Below are 22654 nucleotides of genomic sequence, written 5' to 3'. Positions count from 1 at the left end.
AACAAAATTTTACAATTAACTATCAGTCATCATCTAACTGATGTATCCTCCATGGCAACACCTGCACCAAACCACTTGCCAACCAATCAGTACAATCTTCCCATGGAGTATAAAATTATAGTTCCTCTTGTATTGATATAAGAATAGAATAGAAAATCACTAAAGTGTGGAAACAGGCCCTTCAGCACAACAAGTCCACACTAACCCTCCCCACATTTACCCCTGACCAATTTACATTTCCCCGAACACGATGGGCAATTTAGCATGGCCAATTCACCTAATCTGCACATCTTTGGATTTTGGGAGGAAACCCATACAAACATAGGGAGAATGTGCAAACTCCATACAGGCAGTCACCCAAGGTTGGGAGTGAACCTGGGTCCCTAGCACTGTGAGGTAGCAGTGCTAACCACTGAGCCACCATGCCTCCCCAAATGGGAAAGCCCTGATAAATGCAAAAAGAAAAGCTTTGACACAATCAGGATTTGTTTCAGCAATATATAAGTTCTGTAATAACTAATTACTGAAAAGTATTGACAGCCGTTAGGAGGTTGGAATAGTATTTTGCATGCTGAGATCAGGTCAGTTTCTCACTTGGTTTTGCTCCAGTTGCAGATCAGACCCAGATTTTGAATACAGGCTGCACTTACCCAGCAAATGTAGCATGAGTACAAAGAGAAATAGACTCATATTGATAGCATGCCAAAAATACAAGTGCACATTTAAACTCTTCTCTGACAAACTTAGGAGATGTGTAAATCTACAATTATGTAGATGAGGTAGATACTTATGTCCCTCAGATTTATATATTTTCCTTAGAAAAACAATTCTGCAAGTGTTTAGGCAGTGATCTCTCAAATCATTCTTTCGCATAATTTTCATATAACACAAGTAATATTAAACTACAGCATCTGTGACTTTAGCACATGTAAACTGGGAAACTGGGCCAAAAAGCTGCTGGACAGCTGTGCAGTGTCACAGCTCCTTAATTTATTAATCGTAAAAATGGAATCACCAGTGAGGAAGCAGGTCCCTTTGTTCACACATTTATTAAAAATTAATTATTGGGGCATCACCATTGTGCCATAAATCATCTGATTGATTACTTATTCCAGCTTCCCCACTGTTTTTGATCCAGCTAAGGGTACTCTCACTGGCTACTGGAATTGTTGCTGAGTGCCAGCTCACACTATGGATTCACAGTTGAAGAGTTGTGGAAATTTTCTTTACAGCTTTATTATTTGTAAGAGGGAAGATGCCCATCTTGTGAGCAAAGACTATTTTGTCTTTTCAATCTCGGTCCCGATGGCTTCAAAAAGGCTTTGCATCTTGCAACAGCCAGCATATTATTGAATTTCCTGACTTTTCTCTTTGCATCACTTTATTTGAGATTCTCGATTTATCTTTGGGCATTAGCTTTGTGCTCTTGGAATGCTACCTTCTTGATTTTGAATCTTGGGTTGTTCTGCCAGATATGAAGGCTGCATGCTTTAGTGACAGAAGGTTACATATTTTTGCTTCACATTTTTCAAACCCAGGCCTGGTGACAACAATGCTCGAATCCACAGGTGTGGGCTCAAGGGTCTAGTACAGCTGATTTTATTTGATCTGTCTGTTCTGAAATGGAGTTGAGTTTGTGAAGACTTTCCTCTGCAAGTCAGTAAAAGGCCTGGGTATACAGAACACCTGCCATCACTGCACTGCCCAGCTGCAGTCAAATCTGGACTGATGTGTATCAATGACACACAAGAGAGATAGTAAAATTCCACAAGCAATGCCTATACTGCATTCTTTGGATTCAATGGAAGCCTCATTGAACAAATGTCTGTCATGACGCCACTCTACAATCATTGAGACAAAATTCTAGCAAAACCAAATAAGCTGGACTGGACACTGTTGGACACAATTCATAAATTGCCAGTTATCCTGGGGGAGGACAAAGAGAACTTGACAAAAAACTTTATGAAGTATTTCTTGAAGCATGGAAGCATTGATATTCATTATTGTGAGCTCTCCAGGCCAATAATTCAAACTGGCAATAATTAGTCCATTAAGCCATAGCATGCTCTGAATCCAAGACACAGGACAGTGACAGAGAAGGATAAAAATGAAAGAAAACCCTGTAACCTGGATCTCATTTCCTTTTGGGACATCTTGTTCCACGTGCCCAAAGGTATGCAAAGAGTTGGCCTTTTCAGTCACATGAAGACCCACATCAGAAGTTCATGAATGAAGGAATGATACTACGGAGACTGAAAATCTGAATCAACACTGACAATACTGAAGAAACTCAACAGAACTGGTAATATCTGTGGAGAGAGAAACAGAATTAACAGTTTGAATCCGGCATGACTCTGTTCTGAAGAGACATACTAGTCTGGAAAATTAATCATGTTTCTGGGTTAACAGGTTCTATGGAAGGGTCACTCAACCTGAAAAGTGAACTCTGATTTCTCTCCACAGATGCTGCCAGACCTGCTGAGCTTTTCTAACAATCTCTGTTTTTGTTCCCAAAATCTGCATTCTAAATTCCTCTCATGAAGGAGTACCATCAAGTGGAAAATAAATGTTTCTCTGCAAACAAAAGGCAGTGATGGGAATGGAGATATTGAAATAGCTAAGTACATATAAATTTTCCACATGTCTCACCTGCCGCGTCTCACAGAAACATTGAGAAAGTTCTGCAAGTTCTCTCATTTACAGTTGCTGCAAATGCTGTTAGAAGTTTGCATTTTTATTAAGAAAGTTATTAAACAAAGTCATTAAAAGATTATACCACCAACTATGACAAAATAATTACAACCATTAAACAATTAAGCTACATGCAAGGAAACTCTATTCTGCGGTTGATTTAATTAAATCAAATGTCCAATAGCAGTGTGCAAATCAACATCTATTAAAAGTGCCATCAACCCCTTTGATGTAAATAATTTGCATTTACATAGCACATTTCACAACCTCAGGACATTTCAAAGCACTTTACCATTTAATAATTATGCAAGTTTGCAAAAATAATGTACTGCAGAAACTGGCGTTCAGAAATTTTAAAAAAAGAGAATGTTAGGAATCTGAAGCAGGACAGGCAGGAACTGTGGGGAAAGAAACAAAGTTAACATTTCAGATCGGTGACTTTTAATCAACGTTCTGAGATAAATGGGACGTGTGTGCGGGAAATTAAGGAGTATTATGAAGCACTAAACCATTGTGAGTGAGTTATTGTACACTGATAAGGTACTATTGTGTAACAACAAGATTACAGATTACACGAATGTCTATATTCAAAAGAAGGAAATGGATATGATCAATAATTACAGTTATCAGGAGTAAACAAGAATTATCTGCATGATAATAATCTGCTAAACAACAAAATAGGTGCAAATATGGAATGATCCTGTCTTTGACAACTTTAGGAAAACAACATTCATGTAACTGTGGGAACTGCCAAGGCACCACATTACTGGATTTGCAAAAGGCATTTAACAAAGCATGGGGATTCGAGGTAAATCCTGAGGTTGGATACAATAAAAAGCTGAAAACTTTCATAAGGAAACTGCAGACAGTTTTGACACCTTACAGGCATGATCCATAGGTTCAATATATATTTTTATACAATAATTGGTAACACAACATTGTTATTGTATCACATAGTGTCCATTAAATTGAAAAACATTGTGAAAGTCAAAAAATGTTCAGATGCAGTAATATGCATTATTCAATGGGTAAAGAATCTTCTATGTTGAATAAGGCCAATATACAGATTTCACTTTATTCCCTGTCATTTAATCTATAAATCGACTAGGTACTGTTCACCCATGCTTAAGTTTAAACAAATGGCTAGATCTTTCACTGGTTTCAAAGGTTTCAATGAATTCAGTCCTAAATTACAACAATTCTGAGGGAAAATTCTACAGTGCTCTATTCAAATAACTCCATTAGTAATATGAAAGTTTGGATTGTGAAACTGTATGGAAATGTTCAAACACTGAAGATAGTACATAGAGATACTGCAAGGTTACAGCATGGTGCCAAAGGTTTAAATTTTAAGAAAAGGTCACATCAAGTTAGTTTTTGTTTCAGTCACAGAAAGGAGACATCTCAAAGATGTTCTCTTACAATATAGTTAAGGAAATAGATAAGGCAAATCTGGAATGCCACTTTAGATTATATAAAAGAACACAGGATAAGGAAGAATCAATTTAAACTTGCTAAAGGTAGATCTAGAACTAACATCAAGAAATTCTTCACATGCCGAAATCTATTGAACAGACTTCTAGGAAGAAGAGGTTTCTTTAAAATATAAGCAACCAAATGTTGAAATGACAGAATTTCTGTACATTTTTTAGTGGGTGAATCAAACTGGAATCAAAGTTCTTTCATCATCTATGACTCATAACTAATACTAAACTACAATAATTATGTGGTATTTCAAATATTGAAACAATGTACCTCACATGATGAATTACATCAATAAGTTACTGTTAAACTGGCAATAATAAATAAATACATTTTCTGAAAATAAACCCTCTTCACTGTTGATTAGATGAGTAAGAGCGCTTTCAGCTGATCCCAATTTTTCTTGTGATGTTTTAGGCACAAAATTAGGTTTTGTGACATAGTGGTAGTGGCACTACCTTCAGGTTCAAGACCCACCTATCCTGGAGATGCTTCAAAACATGTCTGAACAGGTTGATTACATTAACTGTAGGCAGGAAAGCTCTTGCTATGGCTTCTCTTTCCACATCCACATTGTGACATCAGTTGCTCCCTAATGATCCAGCCTTGCATCCCAACTATTTCTTATTTACATGCCAGTCCTTTGTAATATCATCCAAAGATATGACTTCAGATTCCATACAAGCAGCAAAAAAATCCACCTAGGAACCCTCCAACTACAAGGGATGAATGCAGATTTCTCCAGCTTTCTCATTTCCCCTCCCCCCACCTTTTCTCAGTCCCAACCCTCAGACTCAGCACTGCCTTCTTGACCTACAATCTTCTTCCCGACCTCTCCGCCCCCACCCCACTCCGGCCTATCACCCTCACCTTAACCTCCTTCCACCTATCGTATACCCAATGCCCCTCCCCCAAGTCCCTCCTCCCTACCGTTTATCTTAGCCTGCTTGGCACACCCTCCTCATTCCTGAAGAAGGGCTTATGCCCGAAACGTCGATTCTCCTGCTCCTTTGATGCTGCCTGACCTGCTGCACTTATCCAGCAACACATTTTTAAGCTCTGATCTCCAGCAGATGCAGTCCTCACTTTCTCCCCACTATAAAATCCAGTTCTACCACACCACACCATAGAGTCACAGAGTCATAGAGGTGTACAGCATGGAAACAGACCCTTCGGTCCAACCTGTCCATGCCGACCAGATATCCCAAACCAATCTAGTCCCACCTGCCAGCACTTGGTCCATATCCTCCAAACCCTTACTATTCATATACCCATTCAAATGCCTCTTAAATATTGCAATTGTACCAGTCTCCACCACTTCCTCTGGCAGCTCATTCCACACATGTACCACCATCTGCGTGAAAACGTTGCTCCTTAGGTCTCTTTTATGTCATTCCCCTCTCTCCGTAAACTTATGACATCTAATTCTAGACTCCCCGACCACAGGGAAAAGATTTTGCCTATTTACCCAAACCATGCCCCTCATGATTTTGTAAACCTCTATAAGGTCACACCTCAGCCCCCGACGGTCCAGGGAAAACAGCCCCAGCCTGTTCAGCCTCTCCCTCTGGCTCAAATCCTCCAACCCTGGCAACACCGTTGCAAATCTTTTCTGAACCCTTTCAAGTTTTACAACATCTTTCCGATAGGAAGGAGACCAGAATTGCATGCAATATTCCAACAGTGGCCTAACCAATGTCCTGTACAGCCGCAATATGACCTCCCAACTCCTGTATTCAATATTCCTGTACTCTTCACTATCCTATCTACCTACAACTCCACTTTCAAGGAGCTTTGAACCTGCATTCCAAGGTCTCTTCGTTCAGCAACACTCCCTCGGACCTTACCATTAAGTGTATAAGTCCTGCTAAGATTTGCTTTCCCAAAATGCAGCACTTCGCATTTATGTGAATTAAACTCCATCTGTCACTTCTCAACCCATTGGCCCATCTGGTCAAGATCCTGTTGTAATCTGAGGTACCCTGCTTCGCTGTCCACTACACCTCCAATTTTGGTGTCATCTGCAAACTTTCTAACTGTACTTCTTATGCTCGCATCCAAATCATTTATGTAAATGATGAAAAGTAGTGGGCCCAGCAAAGAACCTTGTGGCACTCCACTGGTCACAGGCCTCCAGTTCGAAAAACAACCCTCCACCACCACGCTCTGCCTTTTACCTTTGAGCCAGTTCTATATCCAAATGGCTAGTTCTCCATGTATTCTGTGAGATCTAACCTTGCTAATCAGTCTCCCATGGGGACCATTGTGGAACGTCTTATTGAAGTCCATAAAGATCACATCTATCGCTCTGCCCTCGTCAATCCTCTTTGTTACTTCCTCAAAAAAATCAAGTTTGTGAGACATGATTTCCAACACAAAACCATGTTGACTATCCCAAATCAGTCCTTGCCGTTCCAAATACATGAATATCCTGTCCCTCAGGATTCCCTCCAAAACCTTGCCCACCACTGACGTTAGGCTCACTGGTCTATAGTTCCCTGGCTTGTCCTTACCACCTTTCTTAAACAGTAGCACCACGTTTGCCAACCTCCAGTCTTCCGGCACCTCACCTGTGACTGTTGATGATACAAATATGTCAGCAAGAGATCCCAGCAATCACTTATCTAGCTTCCCACAGAGTTCCAGGATACACCTGATCAGGTCCTGTGGATTTATCCACTTTTATGCATTTCAAGACATGCAGCACTTCCTCTTCTGTAATCTGGACATTTTTTAAGATGTCACCATCCATTTCCCTACAGTCTATATCTTCCATATCCTTTTCCACAGTAAATACTGACGCGAAATACTCATTTAATATCTCCCCCATTTTCTGCGGCTCCACACAAAGGCCACCTTGCTGATCTTTGAGAAACCCTATTCTCTCCCTAGTTACCCTTTTGTCCTTAATGTATTTGTGAAATCTCTTTGGATTCTCCTTAATTCTATTTGCGAAAGCAATCTCATGTCCCCTTTTTACCCTCCTGACTTCCCTCTTAAGTATATTCTTACTTCCTTTATACTCTTCTAAGGATTCACTCGATCTACCCTGTCTATACCTTATATATGCTTCCTTCTTTTTCTTAACCAAACCCTCAATATCTTTAGTCATCCAGCATTCCCTATACCTACCAACTTTTCCTTTCACCCTGACAGGAATATATTTTCTCTGGATTCTCATTATCTCATTTCTGAAGGCTTCCCATTTTCCAGCCATCCCTTTACCTGCGAACATCTGCCATCAATCAGTTTTCGAAAGTTCTTGCCTAATACCGTCAAAATTGGCTTTTCTCCAATTTAGAACTTTCACTTTTAGATCTGGTCTATTTCCATCATTATTTTAAAACAAATAGAATTATGGTCGCTGGCCCCAAAGTGCTCCCCCACTGACAGCTCAGTCACCTGCCCTGCCATATTTCCCAAGAGTAGGTCAAGTTTTGCACATTCTCTCATAGGTACACCCACATACTGAATCAGAAAATTGTCTTGTTCACACTTACCAAATTCTTCTCCATCTAAGCCTTTAACACTATGGCAGTCCCAGTCTATATTTGGAAAGTTAAAATGCCCTACCATAACCACCTTATTTTTCTTCCAGATTGCTGAGATCTCCTTACAAGTTTGTTTCTCATTTTCCCTCTGACTATTAGGGGTTCTATAATACAATCCCGATAAGGTGATCATCCCTTTCTTATCTCTCAGTACCACCCAAATAACTTCCTTGGATGTATTTCCGGGAATATCCTCCCTCAGCACAGCTGTAATGCTATCCCTTATCAAAAATGCCACTCCCCCTCCTCTCTTGCCTCCCTTTCTATCCTTCCTGTAGCATTTGTATTCTGGAACATTAAGCTGCCAGTCCTGCCCATCCCTGAGCCATGTTTCTGTAATTGCTATGATATCCCAGTCCCATGTTCCTAACCATGCCCTGAGTTCATCTGCCTTCCCTGTTAGGCCCCTTGCATCGAAATAATTAGTCCTACCTTGTCCCTACCTGCCCTGACTGCTTGACTCACCTCTGTTCTCATCTGTACCCGTCTCAGATTGATCTCTTTCCTCACTATCTCCCTGGGTCCCACCCTCCTATCTTACTCGTTTAAATCCTCCTGAGCAGCTAGAAAATCTCCCTGCCAGTATATTAGTCTCCCTCCAATTTGGGTACAATCCGTCCTTCTTGCACAGGTCACTTCTACCCCAAAAGAGATTCCAATGATCCAAAAATGTGAATCCTTTGCCCATACACCAGCTCATCAGCCATGTATTCATCTGCTCTATTCTTCTATTCCTGCCCTCACTAGCTCGTAGCACTGGGAGTAATCCAGATATTACTACTCTCGAGAAACTCCTTTTTTAAATTTTGGCCTAACTCTCTGTAATCTCCCTTCAGAATCTCAACCTTTGTCCTTTCCTATGTCATTGGTTCCAATGTGGACAATGACCTCCTGCTGGCCCCTCTCCCCTGTGAGAACATTCCGCACCCTCTCTGAGACATCCTTGATCCTGGCGCCAGGGAAGCAACACACCATTCTGCTTTTTCGCTGCTGGCCACAGAAACATTTGTCTGTACCTCAAACCAGAGAATCCACTAACACAATTGATCTCTTAGAACCCAACATACCCCTTGTTGCATTAGAGCCAGTCTCAATACCAGAAAATTGGCTGTTCGTGCTACTTTCTCCTGAGAATCCATCACCCCCTACATTTTCCACAACAGCATACCTGTTTGAAATGGGTATATCCACAAAAGACTCCTGCACTAGCTGCCCTACCTCTCTTACCTTTTCTAGAGTGAACCCATCATGTGAGTGTATCTGAGACTTTCTCCCCTTCCTATAACTGCCATCCATCACATAGTGTTGCTGTTGCAAATTCCTCATTGCTTCTAACTGTATCTATAACTGATTCACTTGATCTGATAAGATTTGCAGCCAGCAGCATTTATGGCAGATATAATCCGCAGTCACCCTTAAACTCTCTTTAAACTCCCACATCTGACAAGAAGTAAATATCACTCTATTAAAGGCCACTTTTGCTCCTTCACAATCTACAGACCCAGAAAATAACACCATCTTATTCCTCTACAAACACTGTCCCAGGTTAAATTAATGATGAAAGAATTACTATTATCCAGAGCACTTATGATAACTCACTTACCCTTCTTTAAAATAGTACCATGGAATCATTTATATTCACGTGATAGAATCTGCACTGACAGATTTAATTCTTGTTTGAAAGATGGCACCTCTAACACATAACAGAAAAATGTTTGGACTGGATTTTGAAGGAACAAAAACAATGTAACCGTTTGACATTTCTGTGTTAATTCAGCCAGGTTCTATCAAACCTCCAAGTTAATCATTTATGAACTATGATAACCAAAGTAGATAAAACAAAAGATAGTATTTGCTTGTATTTGATATTTAATCCCTGAGTTCCCTTTTCTTAAACAGAAAAATATATATGACTTCATCAAAACAAAAATGTTGGACTTGCACATGCATTGGAGTGGAAAACTGAAGCTAACCCAGTGAGTTGAAGGACTCACAATAACAGCAGCTCAAAGCTTTGGCAGAATGTATATATACATATTATTGGTAAAATAAAAATCAAGATCAGCCTTTTAAAATCTGAAACAAAGACACCCAAATAAAATTAGGGGTTGGACTCTGCTACTGTAAATGATGTATATATATCAAAACATGTCAATAACTATAGGCTGTAACTTGCATAAACTTGACTTACAGAGGCTTCAATGAACCAGCAGTCAACTGTGATGTTTACTGGAGCTGATGAAAGCTCAAAACATCAGAACAAATATTTTAAAATGACACAGTGCAGATTAATTTGACCACCTAAATATTATAGTGATAAATAAGGAACATATTCAAACAATGTAATGAATGCATATTTATTTTATCCTAATGACTAAAAGTTCTATACTGTTGTATATTTCATACAGATTCAATTTACTGTAGCTCCACTGCTTAAAGATTGACTGGATTGATAAATGTTCATACTGTAGATTTTATTTGATTGAGTTAACATCATGCTGTTATATCAGAATGACCTCAATACAGTGTTCTTCTTGAAATAAATATAGTAGCATAAATAGGATAGGTAATTTTATACCTGTGAAGACTTGACTGGAAAGCCATGTTGAGACATACTGTTCTATAAATTACATTCTATTGGACAAAAACTACTTTTCCTTAAAATTAAAAGAAAAGGATTCTACCAAGTTAATTTAGCTAAGGCTATTGCTGTTTCATTCTAAATATTGGTTAACTTCAGTTTTAATTTCCTCTTCAATCCTGAAGATGTTTGTTCATCTGGTACAGCTTTGCATTTGTCAGGAGCCTGTAGTGTTCAATCACTCTCTTGACAATATGAAGCATGTATTTGAGTCAAAGATATACATAGTCATCTTTAACCACACCCTAGATTTTGACATGCAGCCAGCAGACCAATGAAATGTGCATCGAGTCCACCCATTTCAGCAACAAAAAGGCCAGAAACATTCATAGGCCAAGACCACTTTTAACTCAAACCAAAGAACTTACCACTTAGACCATAAAACCAAAAGACATAGGAATGGAAGTAAGGCAATTCAGCCCATCGAGTCCACTTCGCCATTCAATCATGGCTGATGGGCATTTCAATTCCACTTACCCACACTTTCCACGTAGCCCTTAATTCTTTGTGAGATCAAGAATTTATCAATCTCTACCTTGAAGACATTTAATGTCCCTGGCTCCACTGCGTTCCGTGGCAATGAATTCCACAGGCCCACCACTCTCTGGCTCAAGAAATGTCTCTTCATTTCCATTCTAAATTGACTACCTCTAATTCTAAGGCTGTGCCCACTGGTCCTAGTCTCCCCGCACAATGGAAACAAATTCCCAGCATCCGCCCTTTCTAAACCATGCATTATCTTATAAGTTTCTATTAGACCTCCCCTCAACCTTCTAAACTCTATGAATACAATCCCAGGATCGTCAACCGCTCCAGGGATCATCCGTGTGAATCTCCGCTGGACATGCTCCAGTGCCAGTATGGCCTTCCTGAGGTGTGGGCACCAAAATTAGGCACCGTATTCTAAATGGGGCCTAACTAGAGCTTTATAAAGTCTCAGAAGCATATCGTTGCTTTTGTATTCCAACCCTCTTGAGATAAATAGCAACTTTACATTTGCTTTCTTAACCACGGACTCAACCTGCAAGTCAACCTTTAGGGAATCCTGGACTAGCACTCCCAGATCCCTTTGTACTTTGGCTTTATGAATTTTCTCACCGTTTAGAAAATAGTCCATGCCTATATTCTTTTTTCCAAAATGCAAGACTTCACTTTTGCTCACGTTGAATTTCATCAGCCATTTCCTGGACCATTCTCCTTAATGGTCTAAATCTTTCTGCAGCATCACCTCCTCAGAACTACCTGCCTGTCCGCCTAACTTCATATCATCGGCGAACTTTGCCAGAATGCCCCCAGTCCCTTCATCCAGATCATTAATATATAAAGTGAATGGCTGCGGTCTCAACACTGAACCCTGCAGGACACCACTTGTCACTACCTGCCATTCTGAAAAAGAACCTTTTATCTCAACTCTCTGCCTTCTGTCAGACAGTCAATCCTCAATCCATGCCAGTAGCTCACCTCAAACACCATGGGCCCTCACCTTACTCAGCAACCTCCCGTGAGGCACCTTAGCAAAGGCCTTTTGGAAGTCTAGGTAGACAACATTCACTGGGTTTCCCTTGTCTAACCTATTTGCTACCACTTCAAAGAATTCTAAAAGGTTTGTCAGGCATGACCTTCCCTTACTAAATCCTTCCTGACTTGTTCTAATCTGACCCTGCACTTCCAAGAATTTAGAAATCTCATCCTTAACAATGGATTCTAGAATTTTACCTACAGCCATGGTTAGGCTAATCGTACTATAATTCAAGCAGATGTCCCAATACAGTTCATATATCAAACCAATGTGACACAAGTTGGTAGTCAGCAGCCTGGCATGTCCAAAATTAAGGATTGTAATCACAGAGAAAGTGACCCAAGAAGGTGGATGCCAAGTGGGATGTTCCACTTCCTTCTCTAACCCCGCTGAAATGACTTTAAACTTGCCTTTCTGGGTCCTCTTCAACTATATTGCATTTAAAATTGATCTGTCCAACAATAGAAATTAGTGTTCTACATACTTCATTAGATCCAGATTTGCACATTAAAAGAAACCTACCATCTGAAAAAGGTGGTTTTTCAGAAAGTTCATGTCTATATACTTTCCCACAATGAATCAGAATAACATGTTGATCAAAAGCAAACTTTGGCTGATCTTTCAACATGTTGAAAAGAGAAAGCGAATGAACCAGAAAGGAAAATAACACTGAAATTTAAAAACCTTCGCTATGAAACATTAATAATATTGATGCATGAGCAATTTGTAGTCAGCCTTTACTCCATGTTTCAGACTAAAATCAGTAAAGTAAGCTAACACTATATAGATCATTACCTGCATCTTCCCTATCTGTATCTTTTATTTTCACCACAGGCAGTACAGTGCATTTACTCAATGAGCCCTTTCCAGCTTCTCTTTTTCACAATACATGATTACTAAGTAATGACTAAATTCAGCAAATGTTAGAGCTTTCACTACATTCATGAAAAATCCATTTCAGTACATAGAATTATTACCAATGTAATGAAAGTTAAACAAATATTCACTCCCCATCTATTAAAACAAATTCTGTTCATTAATGACAGTAAGCATTTTCATTATGTTGATTAGGTACAAAATAAAGACTAAATTAAAATGAAAATTCACTCATTCGAAGAATAACTGAGAATGAGATACCAGTTCTTTCACTGGAACATAAGCAGTCAAGTCACTAAGTGACTCTCAAACACTTGCGGGGGGGGGGAACAAGATTAAACTTATCTTCTCAAAGCTGTCATAAATTCAAACTGCTTTACAATTAGATTATGGAGTATGGAATTAGTCATGTTGATAAGGGCAACTCCATCAAAAGAAGCAAAGCAGCAAACTTAAAAGCTTCTCATGAAAATATTGCCTCAAAAACGGAAACTGAACAATTCAGTAAACATCAGATCATCAAAAAAGAGCCAGCGATGACCAAAAGGATTAAGGAAACAATCTGCATTTGATTACATTTCTCATGTTCAGGGAGAAAAGAATCAGTTTCGTTACTGTAAGCACTGACTGTTTCTCCTTTTAAATATCTATTATCCTGCTTTCATTCAAGTGTTTTTCAAGGCTCACCATCTGAAGTACTTCAATAGATAAAAGAGATGGACAATAAGCACAGGCTCTCAATGTGACTTAGCTCCCTGCCTCGAACACTAAACACAGCTAAATGGTTATTTTGATGCTCCCTACAGACAAGCTCAGTTCTTAGTCTGTTCATAAAGGAGAGAAATAGAATGTTCATACTGTTATTCTGTACAACTTATTCCCTTTACATCAGGGCAGATTCAGAGTCAAAATGAATTTTGAGTGATTGCATTCAAGCAAAATTGATAAATGTGCAGTTGTCCCAATATTTCTGCCTATGGTCCAAATTTACCTGACAATTTAATCAGGTCACATTTATAAATGCATGCAGTTGTATGGTATTGGAAGTTGTTTTCAGTGATATCAGTTTTCCAAAATGAATGCCATGAATGAACCCTAGAGGGCTGCAGCAGCCCAACCATTGAGCACATTCAAGATGAGAGATTAGTAGCTTTCCAGACACTAATGACATCAAGGGATATGGAGATATTGCAGAAAAAAGGTATTAACGTAAATAATTAGCTATGTCTGAAGTGGCAGAGAAGACCTAAGGGGCTGAATGTCCTGTTGCTGCATCCCTATTACATTTTCCCATTCCAACTTCTCCAACACAAAAAATTTCAATGCTCCTTTAAGATCCAGTCAACCAATGGATGCCATGTGTTTCTAATATTCTTTCATGGGATAATGGTTGTCATTGGTAATGCAAGTGTTGTCCATCCCTGGTTAGCTAGAACTGTTTAGTAAACATTCATAGGAAAGGCACAAACATTTTACAAATACAATGTGAGGAGGAGGGGAACAATGTAATGCAAAAGAAATGAGCATCCAAGAATCTCATAGGCATTTGATAAACTGTTGCACACACCAGTTAGAAATGACAAACAGCTGCTGCACATTTCAAAAGCATTTCAGAGAAACTTGTGAAATGAATATCAATGTTATGGCATTTTTTAATAACAATCTCTCCATTTCATCAAGTGAATCCATAGTGATTGAGCCTTACATCCAGATAATTCCAGATTCATTCCCAGTGTATGGGACTATCAAACTAACATAAATGGATAATAGAGTGATTTGAAACAAAGAACCGTGGATTTAGAGATCTGAAACAAAAACAGAAGTTGCTGAAGAAATTCAGCAGATCTGGCAACATCTATAGGAAGAAAGCAGAGTTAATGTTTCGCATGCAGAGATTCTTCATCAGAACTCAACAGAGTAATTTGCCTGATGCACTCAGTTATGGTAATAAGTTAAACATTTATCCTAGTTTTTCACCTCCTATTTAAATGATGTCCTTTCTTGGATTGTACTATGAAATAACTGCACAGGGGCTGATATCCCATTTCCAAGGTCCCCTTTTGTTTGCATACACACAGTACACTGGCTGTGGCCAGCCAGCTCAGAGTCAGTCCCTGAAAATGAGGAGACTCTGAATCCCCTCTATTTATATCTGTCAGCCAGGGCTCCTTGATTGGCCCGGGTTAAGAACCCCAATCAAGGATCTCATAGTCAATAAGATCCACAAAATAATATTTGCTAGTAATATCAGAACTTACTGGGAGAGAATGCAGTGGAACTTGGCCATGGTTCCAGCTGCAAAATTGAGTGTCACGTTCAGATTTTAGATTTAAGAGTTGACACTTTTTCTTCCCAACATTGTGCTAATCATATTCCCTGTTAACTGTTCCCGGGTAATTTAATTTGGTCTAAAGTTTTTAAGTTGATCATGTGGTTTGAAGCAGACAAATTACTACTAATATGACAATCTTATAAAAATTCACTGTGCCATTCTCTTTTTGGAATTCTCCCTCTGCTCACTGTAAGCATTCCTACACACATGTCCATCCAGGAGCTGTGTGTTCTCAGATACAGAGACCCATACCATTAGGAGTCTCAACAATCTTAGATTTTCACTATTATCTTTCCTAAACTTGGTCAAGAAGATAGATACATCAACATACTATTCTTGAGTTAAATACAGGCTCTGAACTGAGTTACTTAAGCATATTCACAATCATTTTAAATTGTAAAGTGTGGCCAACCACACCGGCCTAAGCACCTAGGCCCAATATAAAATTGGTTAAACAGTTTCTGGAAGCAAGGCTTAATGGAATGAAAAGAGGGCAAGATCAAAGCAAACAAGGATCAGCCCAGACCTTTATTGCATATTGAGCATTGGCAGAGTTGTTAAGACCTGTAACTCATTAAGTGGTACTCAGTCAGAATAGACATTATGTTGTAACTGTGTATTCCTAGTTTCAGCCAAACCTCTTGGCACCATGGTCTAGTCATATTTTGGAAAGGGAATGGATACACTGGAATGGCCTGCCTAACTTCATTATGTGTTGTGACCCCTGCCCCATGACCCCATTGGATGTCAGAGAACAGGATTGACATAGTGGTCCAGTGGATAGCACTGCTGCACTCACAGTGCCAGGGACCCAGGTTTGATTCCAGCCTTGCTTGACTGTCTGTGCAGGTTTGCAAGTTCTCCTTGTGTCTGCATGGGTTTCCTTCAGCTATCTGGTTTCCTCCTCCAGTTCAAAGACGTGAAGGCTAGGTAGATTGGTAATGGTAAATGCAGGGTTATGGGAATAAGGTGAGGATGAGGGCTTGGGTCTGGGTGGGATGCCTTTCAGAGAGTCGATGCAGACTGATGGACCAAATTATCCCTCGTTTCCACATTGTGGGGACTCTATGATTCTGTGGAATTCCAGAGGAGCTCAGAAAGCGGGAATAAGGTGGGACACCTGGCAACCATTCCCGCAGCAAAGACTCTGTGTGAGACCCACCGTTGTACCAAAAAGACACTGAGTGCCTTGTCAATGGAGTTCAGTGAACCCAGCAGCCGAACCAAGTTCATTTACTTGTGTAATGAATGTGTTTTTCAGGCAATCAGCCCAGTTTGGGGAAAAGTTAACTTAATTTGTGGACGAGACATTTTTGCTAATGTGTGAGCGTTTTAATCAAACTAAGTTTGAATTGCAATCTTTTGCTTGTCTCATACAGTTAGAGCAGCTGAGTAAATGTGTTTAATGAGTAATAAATTGGTCAAAGTGTCTGTATGGAATATTTCAAAGGCAACAAAAGGGGATGGAAAATGTATGAATTCTTCGAGAGAAGCTGAAATAATCTGTTATAACAGCAGTGACATATGTTCTTTCACATTCCCATATATGCTTGCAACTTTGTTCCTATGAGTAATCAATTCTGCCTTTCCATGCCTCATGCTTTGGATTATTTTTGCAAGAACTCCAGCTCACGCTGTCAGCTGCTAAAACTGTTATGTTTAGTCGCACATCAACTTCACTTTAGCTAGAATAGGCAAGCTGTCTAGCATCAGTTTAATTGTTTAATTAGTGTCTTTCATAAATAGAGATGTGGACATATAACATGATATGGCTCAGATCTCCAAAAGAAAGTCTTTCAGGATCAATGAATCTATCAGATCAGCCTGAATGTCAAAAACAAAACATTTTCCAGTTGATGGATGAACTGCTGCTTACTGAACACTTTAAGGTTGACACACCTTCACTTTTATTTTGTATAGACAGAAACCTCATGTGCCTCTAGTCATTAAGTCATACATACATTGCCCATGCTTCTACTGGAAAATGAATAGAGACTCAGAGACAATATGCCCATGATCTTTCTAAACTGTCAATGTTACTGGTAACTACCTTTATATATAATCTAGACCTGCTCAGAAGCTGTCACAAGTGGCAAATAGTTTCAAGTTGATTGCTAGGACATAAAACAGTCCATGTAAACCATGGTTTTAGTCTTTATTCATTCTTATTATGCACCTGGTAAGGCAAGGCAGATCATACAATTGTTGGAGAGAAAAGGGAAAGTTGTTTTATATTGACACTTGTCTCCTGTAAACAATCAGTGGGCATATGTTGATATCTAAAAAGAATGAGGGATTAGAATTGTAAGGCACAGACTCAGAATACAAACTGCACAGCTTTACAGAATATATTCTCTGGTTTGAAAAGTAGTTGTTCAACTTTGAAAAGACAGAATTTCGATGAATTAACACTGAGGAATACTAGGTTGCTGTAAATGATCTTTGGTTAAAATGTTTACCATCACCTAGTAGGTGCATTCATTTGATATTTGTGATGCTCTGCAATTTTAGGAACAATATTAATTTGTTTCTTAAAAATGACCAATGACAGTTAAAAGAAAACTTGCAAACAAAAACTAAGTCAGCTCGAGCATTGTGTAAAGGGATCAATTGAATGACATGAATGACAAAATTAACATAAATTCTCCAAAGTGAACAGAACCAAATTATTTCAAGCATCAGTTTTTATTAGAAATTTTTCCAGTGATAGCAGATAATTTACTATGTTGAGATTTTCTTTGAAGTTTACAAATGGAACATTGTTTGATAATTAAGATTGTTTTTATATCCCAGTAAATATCGTTCTCCATGTTCAGATTATCTTTTACTTCCTTTTTCTTAGTAATGTGTCAATTTTAAGAAGCCAAGCAGATGGGTTACTTGAAGACTTTTGTCTAGCATGCCTTAGATTGGGAATGCATTTTAATAGCGATGGTGAACCCAAACCCAAGTTCACCATTCTGTGGCACCATACATCCATTGCACTATGTCGACCCATGTTTCCAGCATTCATCTCTCTCCCAGAAACAAGTGATTAAAATAAATTTGACAGCAAATAATGAAGTAACTTAAGAGGCTGATATCGTTTTGATGAGCTGCTGGATGCTGGCTACAGCATTGCATATCATTTTTATTTCTACACTCACAGTTTTTCTAGCATTGCCTTGATTATTATATAAATTTGATTTTTGTAGCCCAGTCTTCCACATAGCGTTTCTTTTTAACCTCAGCCTGACCCATCTTGAAGCAATAATTGGGTTGGAACATTATTGGGCATCAATATAGTTGCACAAAGTTGGTGAGTCTTTTGCACCAATAATACTTAAAGTAATATTATCTTGCTTTGTGCTGCAACTATGTTTAACTTTATATTGATATCTCAAAACTATCTCAACAAATCATGCTGAAATTTCTCCTTTAGATATTTCACAAAGTTTGTACCTGCAGTAATGTTTAAACTAAAATGTTATCAATGGGAAGAACAGCATCCTAATACTGACAAATCTTCCTTTAAGAAGAGAAAAGGTTCTGATTAATTAAAATACAGGATGCTAGATGATTACAGGTTTGAATATATTATTAATCCCAGTAACACATTGGCATTACAAGGCATGTTGTTATTACAATGACACACATAGACTGGTGCCTGGCACATGAACAAGTTGCCCGTCTGTAGCACTCAGATATGGGCAGATGCCCACCAAATGTTAAGCATTTCTCCAAAGCAGAGGGAAATCAGAGGAAACATTAACATTCAAGTATCAATTTAATTTCCTAGTGCCTGTAAATTGTGCCTCTGGATCCTGCTGCCTGTTAAAGTGGGGTTACCATCCCCCATTCCCACTCCCAAACCCTGCTTAGCCTGCAGCAAGATCATTGGTGTCTCTCGGGATCAACCACAGAATAAATACAACAACTGTTTTGGCAATATGAGACAGTAAATGAGTGGTAGTGGGAGGGCGGGTAAGCTAGAGGTGAACAAAATTATGAATATGTGTCTTATAAAACAGCAGTGATGTTTAAAATAAAAGCTACATGTTAAAAAGAAAATGTGAGCTCGGCACTCCATTAATCAGAATAGCTCTGGTTGTAATTTCAGGATTGATGATGATTTCTTTAGCAAGAAAAAGAATCTTACTACCTTGGGATTGCCCACCTGTGGCAGTGATAGTGCAGACAGTGGAAAATGTGTAGCTGGGGAAGAATGGAAACTACATGCCCAACGGCTTTCTCAGTTCAGTTTTCATTATGTTCAAACGTGGATTGAAAAATAGGTTGCTCTTTCCAAGCTTGGTGATTGTCACGCAGTCATTAACAGAGTAAGAAAGTAACAGATATGAATTCAAGATCAGGGCTTTCCTTACTGACATCCCAGCATCTGTTAAACATGCGCGTGAAATGAAAGAATGAGTGTAAGGTATGAAATAAACAAGGGAACATGCTGCACTTTCTTCCAATTTCTGGCCTGACTTAAGTTAATGCTTGAGCAGCAGAGGATGACCGTAACTCAGATAGGTTCCTACATTGTGACTGGCAACACAGTAGATTTATTTGTGGATTGCAGTCAAAATACATGTGTGGGACCCCTTTAACACAACTGGTAACCATTCAGACAGAAAGCAAATACAAGTTTTTGGTGCCCATTCTTAGGAACACCACAAAAAATTAAATAACTTTTCCATGTTCATTTGATATTTTAGCAAAATGGAGCACCCAAGTAATTAGTTTACAAGATTGCAAATGAGTTGTCCAACTTCTTTAATCTATTCATGAGTGCATGCATGACAATCACTAAGGTTGGGAAGAGATTATCCCTGACAACGTGTTGTCTCATCGGAAACGAAGCGATGAGGGTCGAATGTTTAAACACTGAGATATCGGTCCACACTCCAATCCATGCATCTGCCCTGAGCAACACTTCAATGTTTAACAATAAACAACTCGGGTTGTGTATCCGGCACTGCAGGAGTTAACACATGGAAATTCCTCCTGTTTCTTGCCAACCAGTGTGTGATGATAATCTGCACACACATCGCGCCTCGGAAATGCGAGAGGGGGAAACTACACAGTCACTCTGAATAGAGTGCCTCCAGTCTGCTCAGACTTGGGCATGAGAGCAATCTGAAACATGTTACTGGTAATATCGCAGGAGCAGATGCGTTAAAGTTAACATTCCTCTTCCCATACAATCACAGGCACGCGTTCTTAACAACTTCCCAGAACTTAGCTCCAGACCTCTAATCTTCTGAAATAATCATCCAGGAAAGATAACGAATTTCGCCCGAGCCCAGAAACACGCCAAGTATCGCAATGACGGATGGAAAGCCCCGCTGGTTAAAGCTAACTTGACTTTGTCCAAGTCATGTTCACTACAGTATCGGGGGCTCTCAGCACTGCTCGGGGTGCCAGAGAAAGTGAACCGCAAACACCTCAATCTGCTGGATTCCCCCTTTCTCGCCTGTGATTAAAGACAGAGTGGCAGAGGGGGGGGAAGTTGCAGGACACACATTACCTGCCTGAGATGGTGATCTCCACTTTGGTGGCCGGGATGTTGGCGTGCAGGGGATCGAAGTCTCCTATGGACGCCATATTCCTGGAGCTCTCGACTGCACAAGCCCGAGCCCTGAAGCGGTGGACGGCTCCACTCCTCGGCTTGGGTTAGTGTGTGTGTGTGTGTGTGTCTGCGGGTGATGTCACTTCATAACAAATACAAGAAAACGTCTGAGAAGGAGAGGAGGGGCAGGAATCGGCAGCATTTGAGCCGTGTCTGCATCAAAAAGCCCAACTAAACCAGCTGGGAGAGGAGGGGCACAGGCATTTTTACAAACCTGCGGGGGGGGGGACGTTTAAAGAGAGGATGTGAAATATGATTATGAAATCCGGATTGCATGCCTGCTTTTTTTTTGTTGCTGTTTGAGCGAACCTTACGTTAACACAGAGAAGTCTGCGTGCACTGCCATTCCTTACAATTCAAACTTTGTTTTAATGGGAAGCTCATGGTCAGAAATAAACATCTTGGAGTTGCCTCAGGAAATATGACGATTCTTTCAATGTCTCTAAACATCTGGAAAACACCGGAATCTATATCGGTACTCACATAGTACACAGTACACTGCATCATCTGTACCGTTCCGAAAAGAACAAAAGTATTTTTCTCTATTAGCGAATAAATTCCAGTCCAGACTTAAACAGAGCACAATCCATGTTCCTCTACATCATGTTAAGAATGAAGTTTAAACGACAAATCCACTTCCGGTTTTAGCCCTTAGGTTTTCCCGATGTTCACAAGGAAATACCCCCACCCCCACACACACACGCGCGCAGAGGTTAGGTGAATTGGCCATGCTAAATTGCCCGAAGTATTACGGTGAAGGGGTAAATGTCGAGGAATGGGTCTGGGTGGGTTGCTCTTCAGAGGGTCGGTGTGGACTTCTTGGGCCGAAGGGCCTGTTTCCACACTGTCAGTAATCTAATCTAATCATTCATTATAAAGATACCCCCCTGCTCATCCCCAGCTTGCCGCCAGAATCGACTTGGGACTGATTCCGAGAGAAACAAAAACAGACCTATTTCTGCTGAACAAAAGTATCTGACCACGCTTCCCATGAATAAATTCCAATATCTGGACTTAACCTCAAAAAGAAGCGCTGGCAATCTGAAATAAGAGAGGATGCTCAGCAGGTCAGGCAGCCTCTGTGGAGAGAGCAAGAGAGGCACAGTTAGTGTTTCCGCTCTGACGAAGAGTCGCCGGACCTGAAACGTTACCTGTTTTCTCTCCACTGATGCTACCAGACCGGCTGAGTTTCTCCGTCAATTTCTGTGTTTGTTTTAGCTCTCCAGCATCCGCACTCCTTTTTTTAAATCTCATTAATCTTCAGGCGAGTTCCACTTTAATAAAAAAAATCGAAAACTGGGTCTTGTTGATATGATGAAATTGCAGTTTTGGCCACTATCCCATTAGATTCCCAAGGTCAATTTGAAACAAGTTTTGAGCCTGAATATAGATTCGGCGCACCCTGCGGATCAGGAGTGCTTTCCTGAAGCCGCCTGGACTCCAACTTCTCATCTTTCTGTTTCATTAGGAGTCTGATCAGGCAGTGGGTTAATCTTTTAAAAATCTGACCACATCAGCTAAATTGCAGAATAAAGGAAATTAATGCAGAAATATAGAAATGATCGATAAATTATCAGAAAACATGATTTTTAAAATAGCTAATTCTTTACTTTGTATTCCCCCAATGACCAAAGACTATTACTTTGGAAAATAATTAATGGGGCGTATACTTGCGCCTTTATGAATTTTGCGTGAACATTGAAAATAATATTGGAAACATAAAAATGATGAGAAATGTGTGGGGTTTTTTGCTTAAATGGGGCTGGCGATGTCAGCATTAGCTCTGAGGAAGCAGTCTGCAAAGTCTTGGTGGTCTCTTGTGAGTTATGAATTGGTGACTGTGATCAGCTACAGTTGCTGACGGTGGGAACTGGCTCGAGAGTTGAGTCTGGGAATCGCATTGTGTACCATCACATGAATTGAGCGTTAAGAAATGTCAGCGCTAATT

The 22654-nt window shown here is 39.8% G+C and overlaps 1 protein-coding gene across 2 annotated transcripts in view; it reads right to left on the bottom strand.

Moving 5' to 3' along the window:
* The window catches only part of LOC132826766 (copine-8), a 359716-nt gene extending 338448 nt beyond the window's left edge, over positions 1-21268 (bottom strand). Inside the window, exon 1 of one of the 2 annotated variants that reach the window (XM_060842950.1) lies at positions 21190-21268. In XM_060842950.1, the coding sequence (XP_060698933.1) occupies positions 21190-21191 (2 nt within the window). In that variant the 5' untranslated portion in view covers positions 21192-21268. Of the gene's footprint in view, positions 1-20604; positions 20860-21189 lie in introns of those variants that run through there. The other variant, XM_060842949.1, reaches the window with a different exon arrangement.
* Between the last annotated feature and the right edge of the window lie 1386 nt (positions 21269-22654).

The sequence above is a fragment of the Hemiscyllium ocellatum genome, chromosome 23 (genome assembly GCF_020745735.1).
Source record: "Hemiscyllium ocellatum isolate sHemOce1 chromosome 23, sHemOce1.pat.X.cur, whole genome shotgun sequence".
Taxonomy (NCBI): Eukaryota; Metazoa; Chordata; class Chondrichthyes; order Orectolobiformes; family Hemiscylliidae; genus Hemiscyllium; species Hemiscyllium ocellatum.
Note: the sequence above shows the minus strand (reverse complement) of the source record. Positions and strands in the feature narration are given on the sequence as shown.